Source organism: Dipodomys spectabilis, unplaced genomic scaffold (assembly GCF_019054845.1).
Source record: "Dipodomys spectabilis isolate Male_0828 unplaced genomic scaffold, ASM1905484v1 ptg000341l, whole genome shotgun sequence".
NCBI lineage: Eukaryota > Metazoa > Chordata > Mammalia > Rodentia > Heteromyidae > Dipodomys > Dipodomys spectabilis.
Window position 1 is genome coordinate 1,183,448 of NW_024871018.1, and position 23,083 is coordinate 1,206,530.

At 38.2% G+C, this 23,083-nt stretch overlaps 1 protein-coding gene and 1 pseudogene across 1 annotated transcript in view; one reads left to right on the forward strand and one right to left on the reverse strand.

Moving 5' to 3' along the window:
• The window catches only part of LOC122095234 (histone acetyltransferase KAT2B-like), a 45,914-nt gene extending 40,159 nt beyond the window's left edge, over window positions 1-5,755 (forward strand). The window contains 1 exon segment of the mRNA XM_042665687.1: window positions 3,997-5,755. Within this exon segment, the coding sequence (XP_042521621.1) occupies window positions 3,997-4,225 (229 nt within the window). The 3' untranslated portion in view covers window positions 4,226-5,755.
• A 3,448-nt stretch (window positions 5,756-9,203) lies between these two features.
• On the reverse strand, window positions 9,204-22,578 carry LOC122095240 (annotated as a pseudogene).
• Window positions 22,579-23,083: the final 505 nt, after the last annotated feature.

Genomic DNA, 23,083 nt, shown 5'->3' on the forward strand with positions numbered 1-23,083 from the left:
CTTGTAATCCTTTTTTTTTTTTTTGTCAGTCATGGGGCTTGAACACAGGGCTTGTGCCCTATCCCTGAGCTCTTTCACTCAAGGCTAGCGCTCTACCACTTTGAGCCACAGCTCTATTTCTCCTTTCCTGGTGGTTAATTGGAGATAAGAGTCTCACGGGGACTTTTCTGCCTGGGCTGGCTTCATACCCATGATGCTCAGATCTCAGCTTCAGCCTCCTGAGTAGCTAGATGTGAGCCACTGGCTCTCCACTTATGTTTATTTATTGCTTTCTTAGAAGATTTTTTTCTAAAGTGGTTTCTTCTCTTTTTCCCATGTTCTACGACCTCTTTTCTCTCATCTTTATAAATGGGTTTTACCTAGGGAGTGGCAAACTGCAAATTGCCTGAGTAGTCTGAGCCAAGCATGACATCTTCCTACCTGTGATTGCTAGACAGGGTCTTCCTGCTCACCTTTGAAAATGCAGTTCATTTCATTCTACCTCCATATTTGGTACTATCCTTCCTTCCTACATTCCTTCTTTTCTTTCTCTCTTGATGCCAATTCTGGACCTTGAACTCAGAGCCTGGCACTGTCCCTGAGCTTTTTTTTTTTTTAACTCCAGGCTAGTGCTCCAGCACTTAAGTCACAGCTTCACTTCTGGCTTTTTAGATGCTTAATTGGAGACAACAATCTCAGGGACTTCCTACTGAGCCACTGGTGCCTGGTGATGCCAGTGTTTTTTGTTTTGTTTTTTTTTCCTGCCAGTCCTGGGGCTTGAACTGAGGGCCTGGGCACTGTCCCTGAGCTGCTTTTGCTCAAGGCTAGCACTCAACCACTTGAGCCACAGTACTACTTCCAGTTTTTTGTATATGTGGTACTGAGGAATTGAACCCAGGGCTTCATGCATACTAGGCAAGCACTCTACCACTAAGCCACATTCCCAGCCCAGCAGTGTTTTTCTAACCCATGGTGTTTAGTCAATCAAAATAATGTAAGTGGATCAAAGAAAGAAAAATGCTATCTGTAGCATTAGAATAGAAAAATGAATTGTAATTCAGAATGGATTCTAATTCTTTTGGAGGGTCAAACTACCACTATAATTCTGGCTTTGTTTCTGCTACTAGTCTCTTCTTACTTTCCACTCACCCCTACCCCACCTAAATGTTTGAAAGGGCTTTGGACCCTCTTTGTACTTTCCCTCCCTCTTTCCCTCATCCACTTCCTCCCTCCCTCTCTTTTTTAAAAAAAATGATGTGTGTGTGTGTGTGTGTGTGTATGTATGTGTATGTGTATGTACGTATGTGTGTGGTTTGTAGGTTTTGATGCCTGAACTCAGGGCCTCACATTCTTATTTAGCTTTTTGAGTCTGGGCTAGTGCTCTACCACTTGACCACATCTCTAGTTCCATCTTTTTGCTGGTTAATTGGAGATTAGAGTCTCTTGGATTTGTCTGCCCAGGCTAGCTTCAAATTGCCTTTTTAGTTTGTTTTTTTCACAGAACTTAGTTGTTGGTTTATGTTTTTGGTTTTGGCTACATGTTACTTTCTTCTAAAACATTATAAACTTACTGGGCAGCATATCTTAAGAGATAAGAAATTTAGGGAAAAGGAATACAAACACCTGGTTTTACTTAATGAGGAATAATTTTTTATTAAGTTTTTTTTATTGTGAAAATACCATACAGAGGGGTTACAATTACATGAGCAAGGTAATGAGTACATTTCTTATCAAGCATTGTTGTCTCCTCCTTTGTTTTTCCCTTACCATCCCTGCTCTCCCATCTCCATGACTATACTCCCCACCTTCCCCCAAAGTTGTAAAGTTCGTTTTTCAACATAGCATTTTGTACATCTCATTGTTGCAATGGGTCCACTTGTATCCCTATTTAAACAATTTTTTTCCTACCCCTCCCCAAATTTTACCAACATCAAATACAGTGAAAACAGGGGTTATGCCATGGGGGAGGGACATACAAATCAACAAAACTATAGCCAATATAGTGAACCAACCCAGGTGCCCCTCAGATGAATGGATCAGGAAAATGTGGTATATATACACAATGGAATTCTATGCCTCCATCAGAAAGAATGACATTGCCACATTTGTTAGGAAATGGAAAGACTTGGAAAAAATTATATTAAGTGAAGTAAGCCAGGCCCAAAGAAACATAGGTCCCATGGTTTCCCTTATTTGCAATAACTAGTATATGTCTGAGACAAGCAGAAACGGTCAGATAACTTGATGTTAGGCGAAATGAACCTCAAGATAAGGACACAAGTGGTTTTTTCTTTCTTGCGATTGTTTCTAACATATTTATAAGGTGATTGTTTTGTTGCTTTGTTTGAGGCATAAATTTAGTCTTTCTTCCTTAAATGAGAGAACATCTTGATGCTTTCAGCCACACTTAGGTGAGATGTTTAGTAGAGGATTTGTTGAGTCTTTGTTTGTCTTAACATGTTTAGATTTTTTTTTCTGTCTCCAAACTGCTTGTGTTAGAGAGAAAAGAAAAGTTAAAAGTTGAATTTACAGATGTGATGACATGAACTAACAGGGATAGGCGTTAATTAAAAGAGACAAAGAGAAACATATTTTTCCACATTTTTCCTTTGGTGTTTTGTAGTCGGCTTGAGATTTTTGGTGTAAATGAATTCATTCCCCATTCAGGATGTGATGAGTTGTAGAGAGAGAATGCTAGTGTATCTGGTAGCAGATTTTGTTTCCTCTGGAAAATTTGATAATATAGTGGAAATTTTGGATTTTTACAATGCTGTGAAGTTTTGACTTACTTGTATAGTTAACACAGTTACAGTTTTTGGTGATTGAGCTAGACTTAAAGACACCTGAGGACCCTTAAATAGACAAACCTTAGTATCCATTTTGCATTGAGTTGCATAAATTTGTCCTCACCATGAAGATTGAGGAAACTCCATGTATTCTAAGGGAGAGAGATCAAGCATTGTCTTCATTTGCTAATAAGTTATACGATTTAAACAAGTAGATATATTGAGAAAATATATTTCACAAGTCTTGCAAAGTTTATTTACTTTAGAAAAATGACTATGAGGGCTGGGAAGTGGCTTAGTGGTAGAGTGCTTGCCTGGCATGCTTGGAATTTGATTTCTCAGCACCACATACACAGAAAAAGCAGGAAGTGGTGCTGTGGCTCAAATGGTAGAGTGCTAGCTGTTAGCAAAGGAAGGTCTGTGACAGTGCCCAGGCCCTGAGTTCAAGCTACAGGACTGGCAAAAAGAAAAAAAGAAAAATGACTATGAAGTTAGTCATTTTTATTTAATTGATGGAACATGAAAATTTCTTTTTTACTGTTTCATGTGCTGGCACTGAAATAATTTTTTTTGTTTTTGTTTTTGGTTAGTCATGGAGCTTGAGCTCTGGGCCTGGGCTCGGTCTCTGAGCTCTTCAGCTCAAGGTGAGCACTCTACCACTTGAGCCACAGTGCCACTTCCGATTTTTTGTTGGTTTATTAGAGATAAGAGTCTCACAGACGTTCCTGGACGTTCCTGCCGGGGCTGGCTTTGAACCGTGATCCTCAGATCTCAGCTTCCTGAGTAGTTAAAATTATAGGCGTGAGCCACCGACACCTGGCTTGAAATATTTGGAGTTATACCTAATGATTAGTTTTTATACTTTAGTAGAGAATTTACTTTGAACTTAGGGAAACTCAGTCCAATTGTTTTAAGTAATTAAATGATTCAATACAAATGTCTATCTGCTCTGTGTGATGAAGATAGAACCCCTGTATAAATAATAAAATAATGAATAGCTAATAGCAGTCTGTTTACCATACTTAGCTCTTGATAATCTACTTAGCTTCCTTGTGTTCAATGGAGGATTGAACCAGATAACTAATAATGGTCCCTTTAATGATAAAGTGGATCTGATTTTGTTATAAAATCCTCTCAAAAGAATAAAGTAAGATTTAAAAACTGTTTGTTCAACCACATATATTCTTTCCCACAGTTAGTCTTATTTGCTTATATTAGTGCTTAATAAGAGTCAAATATTGTTAATATTTTTTTTTCCCTGTGCAGATCTGAAAACCATGAGTGAACGCCTCAAGAATCGGTACTACGTGTCTAAGAAATTATTCATGGCAGACTTACAGAGAGTTTTTACCAATTGCAAAGAGTACAACCCCCCTGAGAGTGAATACTACAAATGTGCCAATATCCTGGAGAAATTCTTCTTCAGTAAAATTAAGGAGGCTGGATTAATTGACAAGTGATTTCCTTTCCCTCTGCTTCTTAGAAACTCATCAGCAGTGTGCCTAAAGCAAGATGGTTTCATTTTATTGTTTTCTTTTGTTGTTGTTGTTGTTTTATTTTAAAGAACTGAATTGGAGATGTCTTTGAAGAGACTTGTAAATGTAATAATTAGCACTTTTGAGAAAACAAGACAACCTCCTGTTAGCTTTTCAGATAGGTATTTAAATTGAAGTCATAGAACATTTTTATTTGATGGAATAGATTTGAATCTATTTACTGCTAGGATGTACATTTTCTATGACAAGTCCATTAGCCCACTATTCCATGATAGAAGATCAGGGGTTTTCAGACCGTGAATGTGTCCATTTTTTTTTTCCTAATGGAATGTGAGAGTGTAGTTTTATTTTATTCTGAAGGACTTGAAGGAGGAAATAATGATAAAAAGCCCATAAAAGGTGAAATATGTGATGTTTGAAGTCTCACAATAGACTCTACATGGATATTTTTTAAAACACTCATCTAGATGAGGTGCTCTGAGCAGTTCTGAAAAAAATTGCAGGTCCTCAACTGCAGCTGCTTTGATTCCTAAGGAAGAGACTCTAAATAATGCAAACTTTCTTTCTTTTTGTTTTTTTTTTGTAAGCATCTGGGGTTTTGATAATTCTGTCTACATACAACAAACTTGTGAGTACTTAACCACTATTTTACTAATTCTTTACACAAATGTGAGATATCATATTTGACTTTGCTTATGCAGGACATAAGTTCAAAAAAAAAAAAAAAAAGGTAATTTCCCAAGCCACAAAGGCATAAAGTTGAAAACACTTGAAATCGAGACAACATGCCTTTATAGGAAAAAGACATGTATTCTATATGTGTATCAAGCAATCTGGTGGATCCTTGTTCTAATAAGTGAGGATTTTTACTTTTCTATGACATGTGTAACTCCATTAAAAATGTGTATGTGAACATTTTTTTTTCTTCATCTCCAGATTATGTTTATTGTCTGAGATGAATTAAATTCCCACCGAGGGTGGTGTCAGCATTTTAACACCTAATTGCTATTCTGGGTTCAGGGTTATATCCCACTACCATCCATCATACAGTCTATTCCCTAACCTGTCTTGGGATTCCAGCTTAGTGCTTACATTTTAATCCTGATTACACTACAGAGAAAGTGCGACACCTACCATACCCCAACTCTGGGAAAACCAACTAATATACAACCATACAAATGAAGCCATCTCCACAGTGTTGACACTAATTTTTATGATGCAAATTTGTAAACTGATTTTTGTAAAGGATGAGGTTTTAAAAATGTATTTGTTTTCTATCAGCATAAATTAAAATGGGTCACGAATGTTTTTAATGAAAACAGTCAACAGAGATAGCAAGCATGAAGGAAATACCCGTAAAATGGCTATGAAGTTGGAAGTGTTGTTTTTGAGATGTAGGAGATTTTTCAGAATGCTCACAGTGAAACATGCCTCAACTTTTCCAAGTATAAGAAACTACCTTGAGTGGTGTCTTAGATTTCTAATGAAGAAGGATGCTACTAGAAATACAGGTTTTTAGACATCTCCCATATGATCTTGTAATGTTACCTAAAATCCTATCTTATGAAATAAATATTCTGTTCCCCTGGTTTGTGAGGACCCAACACTCAAGACCCCCCTTCCCCCCTCCAGTGCAAATCTGAATGCAGCAGCAATGAAATGAATGAAACTGGGCAGTGGAGAATGTTACTTTCTTTCCTCTGTGGAGAGTAAACTTTTCAACACTGAACCCCAGAATGCTCTGTTGACAGCAGCTCTGCACCACTGCCATCTACCCCAACGAAGGGCAGGGTCTGTATTTAAGCTTAGCTCAAGTCCAGGAAAGTCAGGCACAGGGGGTAGAAGCATGTGTTAGGCGTCCCCAGCACTGGAGGAAGGGATGGGGAGTAGGAAGCAGGGGCTATTAACCCAAAGCCACTTGATAGGTTTGTTTCTATTTAATTCATAATTAAGCAAATGTCTCCCAGGCAGGACTGAATGAGGGGGCAGTGGGAAGCTAGATGATGGATACAAGGAAACTTCTGGAAGTTACTTTACATCCCTACTCCATATATCTATTAAGCATTTACACATTTTCCTCGTTCATTACTCAGCCAATAAAACCTTTTAAATGGCCACTTAGTAAAACAAAATGGTGAAAAGATTTTCAGGTTTCATTTTGCTTGGCAGTAACGTTTGCAATTTTAGACACTCAGAAGTAGAAACAAGATTGGACTGTGGATAAACATACGATTTATTACCCTTCAAGCTGGTATTCTTTTTTTAGGAAGCTGATTGGCAGTAGTCTGTGATTGGAATGTAAAGACTTGTCTACCATAGTGGACATTTGGGTAGCTCCCAGTTTACAGTAAGGATGCTATTGTCACTCGTGTAAGTCTTTTGACTAACAAATACTTTTATGTAAATACCTAGTAGAATTCAAGTCACAAAGTTGATATGGACTAATTTTATAGGGAAACATGTAGTTATTGGCATTAACATCTGAAGGTTTGTCTTTGGTGAATATGTGTATTTGAGACAGGGTCTGGTTAGGTGTATCCTGGGCTGGCCTCACACTTGCAATCCTCCTGAGTAATGGGATTATAGTCATGCATCACACCCAACTTCTTAAAGCTTCTTCCCCACCCTTGTAGTTGTAGCATTCACTGCTGACCATTCCTTCTACGTTTTACATAGACAAGTTTGTCTTTAAGTTACATAAATGTCTTCTCATACCCGTGTTATTTACTTTTTTTGTGGTGATGGGGCTGGAATCAGATCTTGCATGCATGCTTGCATGTTTTACCACTATATACCCCTCGCCGATAATCTTATTACTAATAAAAATTACTGAACAGGATGAAGGAAAGGCTGTAACATCCATTTTGATGCTAGATACCAATTCCCAAGATGCCAAGATCAACATTTCTTAAGTGTAGCTGTATGTGAATTCACCTTAGAGTTCCCCATTGAAGCCACATTTTTCTGTTTTTCCTACAAAAAACAATGCTGGAGATTTAGGTACCTCTAGTTTTTTATACTCCATTATAAGAAGGCATTTCTTCCACATTCTTGATAACCATAGTGCTACTATAAATTAGAAATGCCAGCTTTTAGGGTTAAAGTCTATGAAGAGAAGAAATGTAAGTGGAAGAAAGGCAGCAGGAAGGAAATCAGAGGTAATCAGTGTGAGGTGAGAGCTGGTGTGCTGTGGGGATTAGGAGATGAGGTCACGAAACATAGGTTAGGAACCTGCATCTTAGTACTGAGGTCCAAAAGAGCTATAGATTATTCACTGTGGCACTAATTTGTAAACAATGAAAAAGTGGCAACAAACTGTCAGACAATGCATCAGTTAAGTGTGCTTTATTTACATAATAGTATACAAATATGAAAATACATCTACCAGCATGGACAACCCTCAAAAACAGATTAAGGCCACAGAAGGTAATATATACAGTGTAATTCATATAAAATGTTGAAACACAAGACAATACTTAACACTACAGATATACACACAACACTGAAAGTACAAAATCTACCAGGGGTTTTTCAGAAATGGTTGACTAGGTCTGAAAGAGGGTGAGAATCAAAGCTACATCAGGGAGTTTTGAAACAGTAAAATGCAAACAATCAATGGTGTGGAGCAAGAAATGGCAATCTCTTAACGACAGGGTCTAGCCCAGTCTGGCTTCAAGTCATGATCCTTTTGCCGTACCCCCCCTCAGTTGCTGGGTAGCCTCTCTGCAGTTCATTTTTATGAAATTAAAGAATAGGTATAAAAGCAGCGGTTGAAACCTGTAAGGAAGCCAGGCACCAGTGGCTCCAATAATCCAAGCTACTCAGGAGACTGAGCTCTGAAGATCATAGTTTGAAGTCTTCAGGGGCAAGAAAGTCCATGAGATTCTTATCTCCAATAAACTAGTCAAAAAAAGCTGGAAGTGGTGCCTATGGCTCAAATGGTAGAACCCTAGCCTTGAGGCAAAGAAACTCAAAGACAATGCCCAATGCTAGAGTTCAAACCTTAAGACTGGCAAAAAGAAAGGAAAGGAAGGGAGGAAGGAAAATCGTAAGAATAAGATTGGTGAGAGACTAGGGCAATAGGAAGTAAGGATCAGTGATAGAATGCAGACTTGTAACACATTAAGAATGGCCATCTTGTACATTTAGACAAAAAAAATTTTTAAAGCTCTTCAGCTTAAGGCTAACACTACCACTTGAGCCACAGCGCCTCTTTGGGTTTTCTGGTGGTTTATTAGAAATAAGTCTCATGGACTTTGCTGCCCAGGCTGGCTTTGAACCTTGATCCTCAGATCGCAGCCTCCTGAGTAGCTAGGATTACAGGTCTGAACCTCCAGCGCCCACGGCTTTTGATCCTTTTAGTGATTTGAAGTTTAAAAGGGTATATATAAGTATACATGTTAAAATTTCTAAATTAATTCTCATTGGCTGATTAAAAATAGTCCTTAATATTCACACATCTAAGATGTCTGACTAAAGAGCTTTTCTAAAAGTCTGTAACTTGTGATTTTGCCAAGCAATCATTGAACAACATACACTTAGGGCTCATAACCAGTCACTTATCAGTCACTGAACCTAAATAACCAGTGATTCTCTAATCATGATCCTACAAATGTATTATCTGAAAACTTACATGCAACAGTGGTGCTAGGCTTGGTGGCACATGCCTGAAATCCCCACCTAGGAGGCTGACACAGGACAATTTTAAGTTTGAGGCTAGCCTGGACTACACAGCAATATCTTGGACAAAAAAAAACCAAGATAAAACAAACCCAATAGCGGCACATAAGGGATCCACAAAACTTTACCTGGGAGTACCATGGATTTTTTTTTTCTATTCAAAAATTACATAAGGAGTTTCAAAAGATTCTCATCTTACAAAGTTCTTTACTATAGTATACTTATCAGCCTATGCCTTTAGGAAAAAATAGGCAGATGAATGTAATTTTGTAAAACACAGCTGTTTTGAAGTAAATAGCACAAGAATTCTAAACAATTAAAAAGTATTGTTTTGAAGACATCTTCATGATTTAGTGTCTTGTTAACAAAATATTCAAATATTCTGTTCTATCCACCTGTGCACTACTTCACAGATTCTCTACGTAAAGCAATAGAAAGACGGGGGTAGAGGATAAATTTAAATAGCATCCAACGTTTTTTGTATTTGCTTCGCACTTTTCTTAGAACATCTCAAATCTTTTTTCTGCTTGAAGATGGGCGAATTCAAGAAACACAAATCTGTAAAAGGATCCCCTCTTCTTAGTTTCCTACAAGGGTTAAAAAGATGTTAATTCCAAGTATCCTGTGTTAACTCATTATAAAGTGTTATCAAAACTACCAATTTTAGTGTTCTTCCTTTTCTGTATATGCCAGTACTGAAGCTTGAACTCAGGACCTCATGTTTTTGCTTGGCTTTACTGCTCAAGGCTGGTGCTTTACCATTTGATCCATACATCCACACATGGCTTTTAGCTGACTAACGAGATAAAAGTCTCACAGGCTTTCCTATCTGGGCTGGCTTCAGACTGGGATCCTCAGATATCTGCCTTGTAGCTAGGATTACTGGTGTGAGCCATCAATCCCTGGCTGTTTCTTTTAATCAAACTTTAAAGCTTAATCTAGGACTCATCACTCATTTTGGACAGGTCCTCCCCAAACCATATACTTACGAAGCTAATGTTGGTTCCTTGTAGCTCACCATGGTGGCACACCTGCGCTTAGGAAGAGGTTGTGCTGTGCTTTCTGTATTCCGTTTTGGAGAAAGAGAAAGTCTCCTGGTTTTGACTACAGGATGTAAGGGGACATTGGTGATCTCCTTCAGGCTACAGCGGGGTGTCTGCGGAGCCTCTGGAGGTTCACCTACAAAAAATGACTGTTATCAAGTAGTTCCAAGAAAAAAAACCACAGGAATAAAATTATAATTATATAATCTAAATATAAACAATCTGGCACTTTACATTTTGTGAAGGAAAAAATGTTTCCCTTTTTATCTTGCCTCCCCCCCCCCCACACACACACACAATTATAAAGGTGGTATACAGAAAGGTTACAGTTAACAAGTCAGGTAAAGAGTACATTTCTTTTTGGACAATGCTACCCCTTCCTTCATTCTCTCCCACTTTTTCCCTCCCGTCTCCACCCACAAGATGTACAGTTCATTTTCCATAGAGTGTCTAGTGAGTACCACTGCTACATTTTTTACCCTTTGTCCTCCATTTCTGTGCCTCCTCACCCTACCTCCTTATTCTTCCAAAGACAGATAACACAGAAAAAAACCTCCAGCTGGGAATGCTTGCTTAGCATGCATGAAGCCCTGGGTTTGATTCCTCAGTACCACATAATCAGAAAAGGCCAGAAGTGGCGCTGTGGGTCAAGTGCTAGACTGTTAGTCTTGAGCAAAAGAAGCTCAGTGCTCAGGCCCTAAGTTCAAACCCCAGGACTGATAAAAAAAACAAAAAACAAACCCTCATTTTCATTTCCTGGAATAAATTTAGATAAATATTTTATATGACCAGCAGCACGTAGGCATTGCACCTTTGTGTTACAGAATTTAGAATTATACATTTGAAATAGATACAAAATCTGCCATTTCATAGGTTTTTAGAACTTTCTCCTCTAGGCACTGGTAGCCCATGCCTGTAATCCTAGCTGCTCAGGAGGCTGAGATCTGAGGATCAAGGTTCAAAGAGAGGTGGGGCAGGAAGGTCTCTAAGATTCTTATCTTCAGTTAACCACACACACACACACACACACACACACACACACACACTGAAAGTGGAATTGTAGCGCACGCGCACACACACACGCTGAAAGTGGAATTGTAGCACACACACACACACACACACACACACACACACACACAAGCTGAAAGTGGAATTGTAGCTCAGGTTGCAGAGTTCTAGCCTTGAGCACAAAAGCTCAGGGACAGTGCCCAAGCCCTGACTTCAAGCTCCACAACTGGCGCCTCCTCTACCCCCATACAAAAAAACCTTTCCCATTTTTTGCATCTCTTTCAAGCTAGATAAGTTTGAAATATTAATATGTTAGTAAATTATGACTGTGAGATGACTGTATACTAAGATGCCACATGCTGCAGTGTGAACTGAGTTTCAGATTGTGCTTTTCTGTCACCATAACACACTACATTAATTACCCCAACTTTTAGTATATTTTCTAAGCAACACTATCAGATAAGTTGGTATATTTTAGAACAATGCTTGCCAAACGTTAATGTGTTTAATAAACCCACAGAGACACTCATTCTTACTCAAGGGGTATGGCCCATGATTTAAAACAATTGATGCTTGTATTCTCTCTTTTAGAAAAAAAATTTTTTTTTTCCTTTCAAAACTTAAGATAGCTACCAGGTGGCTCAGGTGGTAGAGTGCTTACCTAGCAAGTACAAGGCAGAGTTCAAACCATACTACCACCAAAACCAAACAAAACTTAGATGTTTTCACATGTATACAAAGATGATAGTAATAGTATAATTAACCCCAAGTACTCAGCTTCAAAAGTTTTTCAACATTTGGTCAATCTTGTTTAATTTATTCTATAATTATTGCATATCTTTTGTATGAACTCAGGGCCTAGATGCTATCCCTTAATTTCTTCTGCTCAAATCTGGTGCTCTACTTCTGCTTTTTTGGTGTTAAGTTGGAGATAGGAGTCCCATGGACTTTCCTTTCTGGGCTGCCTTCAAACTGAAATCCTTAGGTCTTACCCTCCTAAGCAGTTAGGATTACAGACATGAGCCATCAGTGCCCGCTGACAATAATTTTTAAATAAATCATATAACCTGACTACATACGAACTAAAATTCCCAAGTGAACACCTGTGTGGGCAGGTGCAGGCTGCACTACCAACAGATGACCCATGTCTTTTCCTGCCAACCTAGATTTATTGGTCTGATTAGCCCACCTTCATTAACTAGAAAATTATTTAAAATCATGGTCTCTTTCAAATGAAGTACAAAGCAAAGCCATTCAAATGACAAGTCACTAGATTTAAGTTTATAATTTCATTTTCAAGGGAACGTCTCACATGAATGCACAAAAGATCTTTTTATTCGACAGCTCCACAAAGAAGCTTGCTTGCCTCCTCTCAGCTTTTGAGAAGTCTCATTTACTGACAGTAAAAATTATGACTTGTTCATGACAAGGAGCAGACAAGTCATAATTGTTAAAGAAGATTTACATTTGCTTGAATTAGGTCAGAGCAACAACACAACTTGGATTTCTACTCTGCCCCCATTATTTAATCAGACTATAACTTCCTCCCAAAGAGAGGCAGATGGGAAGTATCATAACCTCCCACAGAGAGGCAGATGATAAGTACAGTAAAAGCACTGAGAGTGATCACTTATCAAAAACATTGAAGATGGAGAGAAAGAACAGCATCCATCACTTACTAGTAGGAGTTGTTGGCTGAGAACCTTCCTTGTCTTCTTTATCCATGTACTTCAGTGCTCTTTTAGACCGAGGCCTGGTGACTGGTCTGTCCGGTTGGCTGTCCGGGTTTGAGGTGTACTTGCAAGGGGGTAGACAGAGGTCATCAGAGTCATTTTCTGAAACACTAGTTTCACAATTGCTTGCTTCGGATGGACTGCTACTTTCTTCTCTAGTAGAATCACATTTTTTGACGGAAAGGAGTGAGGGGAACACCCTCTTCCAAATTAAAATTGTAAGCATCATTGGAACTGACAGCATCGTCCATATTTTTTTTGCAAACAGTTTGCTTATTTCCACTTTGGTTTCCTTTATTCTTTGATTTAGATTCTGACCTTCTTTGGGCTTTTCTTTTTTTTTCTCTTTTTCATTGTGTGTTGTTAGAATTACTTTTAATTTGTTCAGGTTTAGGGTCCAAAATGATTTCTTTTGTTTTGGTAAAGTTTCTTGGGTGAATTGGCCTTGGTGACTTGTTAATTTGATCTTTATTCCACTGACAAAACTTTCCTTGTGTATTTTCAAGTATGCGCACGTTTACTGTTGGGTCTATGTATTTAACACTTTCCAGTTCAACAGATGGCCCTGTAAAATGACTGGTTTCAAAATCCTCCAAGGGACTACATTCACTTAAACTATGAAAGTCTTTTCTTAAATGGCGACGGAGAGATACTGTCCTGGGTAAGACATCATCAGAACATTTAGCATCACTTGTATCCAAATCACATCCAAGTGCATCTTGAGAAAAAGTAGGTATTTGCTCTAAGAGTTAAAAAAACAAATAAGAGAAAATTTTAGGTTTTGGAAATGTGAACTTCAAATCCTAAATTTAAAGTTGTAGAAAAGTCATTCTATTAATTTTTTCTACATTTACAATAAGCAAACAAAATTGGGAAAATGTAATATGACCATTATTTGCCATTAAGCAACTGATGGTTTGTATTTAACCTGTGAGAAAATATCATGTACTTTTAAAAACTAGTCTAAGATGAGGTTATACATGCTCTAGGTCCAAGGTTTAAAGGAAAATGAATGATCTCCATAATCTATGAACAGAGAAGGAGAGGAAAAGAGCTTCATATTCCAAAGTGGGGAAAAATATACCAAGAAAGTATAAGCTAAGTTGTTCTATGAAAAGTAAGATGTGGATAATTGGAAGGCCACGAAAATATGGAAAAAAAGGGTATTCATCTGTTTTTGCTTATTCTAAAACTATTTCTTCCTTTTCTTTTTTTGGAGGGGGTAAATGACAGCAAAGAAAAAGATTTGGAAAGCTAGCAACATGTCTCCCTGCCCCCCAGGTGGAGCTAATGTCAATGAACGGCCATCTGAGGGGACTCATCTTTATAGGGAAAGAAAAAAAGAACAGAGGGCAGTGAGCAGGAAAGAACTGTTGACCAGATTGCCAGACGCTACTGCGTGGCCTGATGTGGAGGCTGTCTTAGTTCACTTGTCTTGGTGTCTTCAGTGGTTTTGGAGGCCAGAGCAAGGAGTCTTTGCTGGTGGAGACACTGTAGTCAGAGACAGTCCTGGTAAGGGGGCCAATCTATCCCTCTTCAAAGCTCAGTGTAAGTAGAGGGGGATTGATAATAATCTGGACACATCAATTTCAAAGTAGAAAGGTATGGCTTCAGAGTTGAGTTAAAACCCTACCTCTCACCATCTGGATTACTTTTTGTATAATATTTTACTTTTTTGAAACTGTATAACATGGAGCCAGATGTAGCTTTATTCCTAGCATTTGTGGAGTCTGGGTAGGATAATGTATGTAAAGTGTACAGCCCAGAGCTTAGCATATAGTAGGGCTTAGTAAACTCCAGCCATAGCAATTGACTGGGCTTTTGACTGCAGATTTGGCACAATGGCTTTATTTATTTATTTTTTTTGGTCAGTTGTACTTAGGGGATAGGTGCTGTCCCTGAGCTTTTTTGATCAAGGCTAGTGCTCTACCACTTCGAGCCACAGTTCCACTTCCTGTTTTGAGGTGGTTAACTGAAGATAAGAATCTCACAAACTTTCCTGCCTGGGCTGGCTTTGAACTTCGATCCTAATATCTGTCTCCTGAGTAGCTAGGATTATAGGTGTGAGCCACCAGCCCCTGGCTATTTTTCTTTTTTTTTTTTGAGATAGTATCTCATTTTATATACATCTAGTCCAGGCTGGCCTCAAACTCCAGGTTTTCTTGCTGCTAGTTATTTTTTGGTCATGGGACTTGAACTCTGGGCCTGGGCACTGTCTGAGCTATTCAGCTCAAGGTTAGTGTTCTACCACTTAAGCCACAGCACCACTTCTGGTTTTCTGGTGGTTAACTGGAGGTAAGAGTCTTATGGACTTTACTGCCCAGGCTGGCTTTGAACCACGATCCTCAGATCTCAGCCTCCTGTGTAGCTAGGATTATAGGCATGAGCTACTGGCACTGGCTTTCCTGACTCTATTTCTTAAGTGATGGGACTTACACCAACACCTGACTTTATATATATATACATATATATATATATATATATATATGTATATATATATATATATTTTTTTTTTTTTTTGCCTGTCACTGAGGTTTCATATTCAACACTAGCTCTCTACCATTTGAACCACAGCTCCACTTCTGCCTTTTTGGTGGTTTACTGGAGATCAAAGTCTCACAGTCTGGCTTACTTCACTTAATATAATTTGTTCCAAGTCTTTCCATTTCCTAACAAATGGGGCGGTGTCATTCTTTCTGATGGAGGCATAGAATTCATATGTGTGTGTGTTTGTGTGTGTTTGATATATATATATATATATATATATATATATCACATTTTCTTGATCCATTCATCTACTGAGGGGCATCTGGGTAGAGGGGAAGGGAAATAATAAAATGCTAAAATAAGGATTCAGGATAACCCATTGTAACGAGATGTACAAGACACTGAAAACAAACTATACAACTTTGTAGGGGGTTAGGAAGTTGGGGAGGAATAGAATGGTAGAGGAAAAACAAAGGAGGGAGTAACAATGCTTGATAGGAAATGGACTCATTACCTTGCTCATGTAACCCCTCTGTACAGTATCTTTACAATAAAATATATATTAAAAAAAAAAGTTTCAGATTTTCCTGCCAGGGCTGACTCTGAACCATGATCCTTAGCTCTTAGTTACTTGAGTAGCTGAGATTACAAGTATTAGCCACCAGTGCTCGGCTACATGGATTTATTTTAAACCTGTATTATTTTATGTAAAAGAAATAGATTTGCTTTGAGCAGAATACCAGATGAAGAGATTTAAAATTTAAATTAAAGGCTGGGAAAGTGGCTCAGTGGTAGAGTGCTTGCCTTGCAAGCATGAGGCCCTGGGTTCGATTCCTCAGCACCAGATAAGCAGAAAAATAAAAAAGCCGGAAGTGGCACTGTGGCTCAAGTGGTAGAGCGCTAGCCTTGAGCTGAAGAGCTGAGGGACAGTGCCCCAGCCCAGAGTTCAGGCCCACGACTGGAACCCCCCGCCAAAAAAAAATTTTTTTTTTAAATTAAAAAAAGAGAAATTAGGCTATTTTTTCTTCAAAGCTTGTGCTCCTAATATTTTTAGATTTTTCTTGGATTACCTTCTACTTCGAATGACTCCTTGTGTCCTGGAAGGTCAATTTCTTGAGGAGGAACTTGCCTTAGAAAATGAAAATTAAAAATTAATTTAGCAATTATAAAAGAGAGCCAAAATTTAATATTTTCTAAAATTACATTTTCTCCTTTCCTTAGTATTATTTCATAATTGCATTCCAAACTAATACACATCTGTTCTCCATCAAAGGAAACCAAAACCATTTATAGCAATTATATGGTGACTTATTTGTTACAACTGACATTCAGATCCCATTAGAGAGCTGGAAAGTTCCCCCTGAAAACATGCCATCATTCAATTTCATTTACTGGAAACAACACCCAACTTATACACACACACACACACACACACACACACACACACGCACACACGTTTGTGTGCGTGTGTGTATAATTTTTTCTTTTAATGCTGCTTGGTTGCTCAACTATTTAGGATATGGTTTATCATAGGCTCTACTGTGATTTGTTCGTGAAAATGCTTTAATGGTTTCAACTACTGAACTCTTCTGTAACTGTTTAACATTCACTCTCTTTAAAAACAAAATCAGTCTTAGATTAATGAACCATTTTTTTTAAATATTCAAAACCTATTACAGGAAGCTTAATTCTACTCATAACTTCATTCTTTGTAGAGAATTTCCCACTCTAGCTTATGGGTTAGAAATTGTCTCTGTCAGTACTTGGTGAGGAGAGGGGAGGGAGTTAAAAGCAACAAAGGCAATTGTCTATAGCAACAGTCCTCCTGGGAGCAAGTATGCTTTCTAGGAGATTATCTGCCAATATTTGGAATCATTCTCTACATGGGGCAGGACCATGTTGCTGGTACTGTCAGTAACTAATATACCCCATAATGCTTAGAAACCTGGGCCACATGGTAAGAGTAAGTAATCCTGGGCTGCGCTGAGAGCAATGTTGCATGTTTTTCTTTTGTGTGTGTTTTTTTTTAAACAGGCTCTTGCTATGAAACTCAGGCTGTCTTTGAACTTGAAATCCTTCTAGCCTCTACCTCGTTAAGTGTTGGGATTATTGGCCTGGCTTAAAGTTCCATATTATAATTCAATTTGGGTTTCAATGAGTTAAACTAATCTCAGCAATTCATAACAACCATAAAAGACACTTGATCCAAGAGAAAAGGGTACGTGGGCGGCGGGGGGGGGGGGTCAGATAGAAAAAGGACTTGGATCAATGAGACAGTGTGACGGATATGTTAAAGGTGATGCTTTATTATTATTATTATTTGTTGGTTGTGGGCCTGAACTCAGGGCCTGGGCACTGTCCGTCAGCTCTTCAGCTCAAGGCTAGCGCTCTACCACTGAGCCACCTTCTCAGCCCCAAAGGTGATGTTTTATTATACAGTTTTTCCTAAATCAGACTACTAGTATTATTTGCTGGTCCTTGGGCTTGAACTCAGGGCCTGGGCATTGTCCCTGAGCTTAATTTGCTCATGACTAGTGCTCTATCACCTGAGCCAGCTCCACTTCTGGCTTTTTTGGTAATTTATTAGAAGTAAGTCTCATGGACTTTCCTGCCCTGCCTGGCTTTGAATTGTGAGTCTCAGATCTCATCCTCCTAAGTAGCTAGGATTGCAGATGTGAGCCATCAAAGCCTGGTTGAACCAGATTATTTTTAAGATTGGAAATTTTCATTTTAATGATTGCTTCTTAGAATAAAAACAGTACATATAAGGGAAAAATGACTAAAGGAAAATTAGTTTTAAAATATTTCTGAGTTAGGTCCAATGGTATCCATCTAAGCTACTGAGGGAATTAAAAAAAAAAAAAAAAAAAGACCATGGGGACAGGCTAGACAGGGCAAAAGTGAGACCCTATCTGAAAAGAAACTAAAGCAAAAAGGGCAGGAGCATGGCTCAAGTGGTAGAATACTTACCCAGCAAGAGCAAGGCCCAAAGTTCAAACAATAGTATATAAAAAAAAGTGAATAAAGTAAATAACAAATAAAAGTAAAAGCTGTGAGCATGCACAGTGGTGTATGCCTGTAATTCTAGCACTTAAAAGGTAGAGGAATACTTGTGAGACTTTGTTTTAGAACACAAGAAAATGAACAAATGAACATACAAGATCTAGTGAAGCTGGGCGCCAGTGGCTCATGCCTGTAATCTTAGTTATTCAGGAGGCTGAGATCTGAGATCAAGGTTCAAAGCCAGCCTGGGCAAACAAAGTCCACGAGACTCTTATCTCCAATTAACCACCAGAAAAACCAGATGTGGCAGTGTGGCTCAAGTGGTAGAGCACTTGTCTTGATCTGAATAGCTCTGGGACAGTGCCCAGGCCCAGAGTTCAAGCCCCAAACTGACAAAAACAAAACAAAAAAATAGATCTAGTGAAGCTTCTGTCACCTGGACATTGAAGAGGTAACTAAATATAAGACAAAGAAAGCTCACATTTGGCTATACAGAATTTTAACACATCAAATTTTCTTACATACATTCTAGATATAGCATCAGACTCCATGATACAAACTTTCTTTTGTAAATGGATCACAAAATTAAATCTTTCTCAGTATGTATAACCATACTAATAAATTTGATACTAACCGTAAATCCTTCACTGATAAATCACAGGAACTGCTGTCACCACTGGAGTCCATTTTAGAGGGAGATATCTCCTGGTTCTGTTATGGTATTAAAACAGAAGAAAACAATTAACTGTGTACTATTGTACAAGTGTGTAAAAACACAGTTATAAATGTGCATTACTGAACAAATGAACTCTTTCACCATATCTACTTACTAACAGTCCATTATAGTATCAAGCAGTTTAGGAATTGGGAATAGGACAGATGAGAAGTAATCAAACCCTATCCTCCTAAAGCTTTCATTCTAGGCTTGATATATATAATAAATATAATGGGGCTGGGAAGGTGGCTCAGTGGTAGAGCGCTTGCCTTGCATGCATGAGGCCCTGGGTTCGATTCCTCAGCACCACATAAGCACAAAGAAAAAAGCCGGAAGTGGCACTGTGGCTCAAGTGGTAGAGCGCTAGCCTTGAGCTGAAGAGCTGAGGGACAGCGCCCAGGCCCAGAGTTCAGGCCCCACGACCGGACCAAAAGAATTATGGAGAGGAAAAAACATATACAATATGTTTGGGAAAGAAAAAAATGGGATTGTGTTTTGTACAAACTATGCTTGAGAAGCTTTCCAACTATTTAAGTGGAGATATATAGTAGCAGTTCTCCGTGTGTGTGTGCATAGGTTTTGAGTTATGGACTTGAAAGTTACCAGTAGATGGCATATGAGAGTAGAGCAATTGGCATTTAAAAATTAGCCACCAGCAAGGAGACTGACTGAGAGCAGTAAAGTAGAAAGCTAGCAGGGGGCTTATGCCAAGAAAGACAAGAGATACAAAGTTTCAGATGAAGAGTGTTCTGTTGCATACTACTGCATGTGTGCATGGTCACTAACGTGACTAGAGTGTGGAAATGTGGAGGTTCTGTTGATGTTGATATAGAATGGTAGCAGTAGAAGCCCTACATAAATCAGTGATTTGAAACGAGAATGGAATTAACAGTGCATGTATTTTTTCTGTTGTTTTGTTTTTTAAATTCTTCTCTGAACAAAAATAAAAATGAGGAGATATGACGGGGAGAAGTTTTATTTGCCTTTCCTTTAAAGGAGGATATAGTGAAGACATAAATTTCTAGAAATGTGATGCACAAGGAGAGGGGGCTGGCTTTCAATAGAAGCCACTGTAGCAAAGGGAGATGGAAGACACGTACAGAGACAGAAGCAGAAATAAGAAGAGAGTTTCAGTGTGACTCCTAAGAAGGCATTTGAATTTCATTCAACTGGTTTTTGAAGCTTGATGACCATGTACAATATTGACTTTAATATTGGCTAACACTGTTCTTCAGAAATTAGAAAATGGTATTATTCTTCAAGATAAATAGAGGAAGAATATTCATACAGCAATATTATTTAAATGATTATTATTATTAGAAAATATTGGTAAGCTAATTTCTAATAGGCAAAAGAAACATTCTTACTCATCACTGCTAAGTTGACTTGAACACTAAAGTACAAGTTTAGAATGATGGTTCGGAATGTGTGACAAATACAGTAAGAACATGACAGAAAATAAACCATTGTTTCAAATGCCAAGAATATAACGGCTCAGTATATAATATTGTATTTTAAGGAGTTCTAAAAAGTTGATAAATGTTTTTTTGGTCGGTCGTGGGCCTGAACTCTGGGCCTGGCCACTGTCCCCCAGCTCTTCAGTTCAAGGCTAGTGCTCTACCACTTGAGCCACAGTGCCACTTCTGGCTTTTTCACTTATGTAATGCTGAGGAATCAAACCCAGGCCTTATGCAAGCTTGGCAAACACTCTACCACTGAGCCACCTTCCCAGTCCAAAAGTTGATAAATCTTAAAGAATCTATAATTATGGAATTTTCTCCTCATTGTTTTGTGGTATTATTGAGTATTCAATCTATACTATTCCATTTGATTTCAGCAAAAACTAGAAAGTAAGCAGGAGGATTCATGTATTTGGTGAGCTATTTTACCACCTACAACTGACTGAATAAAGAAAAATTAAAGATTACACATTGAAGAAAAATTTAAATAACGCTTATACAAATGTGAAATCAATCTGTGTATTGTTTTTATATCACATAAAGCGTAAGTACATATATACATGCATATATTATATAATTTATATCACATACTTAAAATAAGGAATCATAAGCTCTTTTATTGACTTTTATCATCACAGCAGTGACTTGAGTTCCTTTCTCAAGCTTGCCCCACAACAGGCTTTTTTAGCTGGTCAGCTGGAATAAGTACCAATGCAATGGAATTTGCTGGCACTGCAAAAACCTGGCTGCTGGGGAGAACATCAACTGTACTGTTGACACTTGACATGCTTCTCTTTTACTCTGCCCTGTGTACTTTCTCAGGCAGTGACTTCTGGGAAAAGGGAAGCAGGAACTAGCTCATCATTACTCTTCTCAGGATTAACCAACAAAAAGACATAAAAAAATATATCCTAAGACAAACTTTGTCCATGTTTGTTGTCTTTTGGCTAGCAGTTCCATATTTGAACCTCTTCTTTATAATCTTGGACACAAATAGAATCAAATAAAAAAATATGGCTACTAAAATGTTCAGAAGGTTTCTTACCTGGAATTTAAGATGTATTCTTACCTATTTAGCTATTTGATATTTCACTTCAATACTCCTGTTCCGGGGAGATATACTGTACACACAGTAGTTCTTACAAAACTCCACTAGATAATAAACTACATAGAAAAGTTCACATAAAAATGAAGATAACCTTGATGAAACTTTTGGACTAGTGTCCCTCAACTATCAGCTTCGACCTTTAGTTGTTGCCTAGTTGTTTGAAACATTCAAAGAGGACCAGGAGTAGCAAAACAGTATTTCTTCTGCACATGGCTTTGCTACCTACTTGAAGAAGCAAGTCAGGCAGGTATAAGCCTCAAAATCATCTACATGCTTGAAATATCCTTACTGGCAACACATCTGTGCCACAGCATAGGTCTACTACTAAAAAAGACGTCAGATATTAACTTAAAAATAAGTGAATTTGCTGGGTGCTGGTGTTTCACATTTGTAATCCTAGCTACTCAAGAGGGTAAGATCTGAGGATCAAGGTTTGAAGCCAGCTTGAGCAGGAAAGTCCCTGAGACTCTTATCTCCAACGAATTACCAAAAACGCAGGAAATGGAGGTGGCTTAAGTGGTAGAGGACAGTCTTCAGCACAAAAAGCTTAGGGACAGCACCCAGGCCCCAAGTTCAAGCCTCAGGACTGGCACAAACAAACAAAGATCTAAAGTGCTTATTATAGGGTATTTTTTTTCAATATTTGCAATAAAAATACCTGAACTGTTTCTTTTGTTTGTTGGGAAGTGAGCTTTTCTTTCAATGCATACAGTTGGCACATGAGGTAGTAGCATTCTTTTCTTACCTGTAGTATCACTTCTTCGGCTTCTCGTACTTTGAATTTTTCATTTTGCAAAGCTACAACTAACATTCTATTGTTGTCCTGGTAATTCTTCAGCAATGTAGAAGTGTTGTCTAGAAGAAGATAAATGAGAATGGTTAGTTATTAACTCTAAACTTAAAAAGTGATGTAACAGGATAATATCAGAACCTCTTACTGATTACTTGGCAGGGTGCAGCTATGAAGGACTTGTGTCTGCCGATCTCTGACAAGTTTTTGTTCCTTTTCTCTTTCATTCGCTTCTTTATGTTTTCAAGACTATCCTGAAAAGACTTTTTCTGGCATCTTTCTTTGGCCATCTTTTACCTACAAATCTAAAAGAGTAAAGAATAATTGTTCTCAGAGATATTTTCAAACACCAAACTCAAGTTTGAACACACAGGTTGCTCATAAATAGGCTGAAGTAGAGATTAACTGTAGAATTACTCAAAGTACCTTAGCTAGGTAATCTGGTCACAGCTTTGATGTTGCAGCTTTAAAAGCTCACTAGTAATAGCATGCTATAGCCTCTGCATGTAATCCCAGCTACTCCAGAGGACAAGGCAGGGGGATCATGGGTTTGAGGCCAGCTTGGGCAACACAGTGACATCCCACCTCAAAAAAACCCCAGAAACCATGTTAGAATTGAGTACATACACATAAAAAAAACTATAAAATCTCAATATTTTTTGACATAATCTTATTTTCCTCCACTATTTTATAGGAAAGATTTATTTTGTCAGTCATGGGGTTTGAACTCAGGGTCTGGGAATTGTCCTTGAGCTCTTTTGCTCAAGGCTAGTGCTCTATGACTTAGAGCCACAG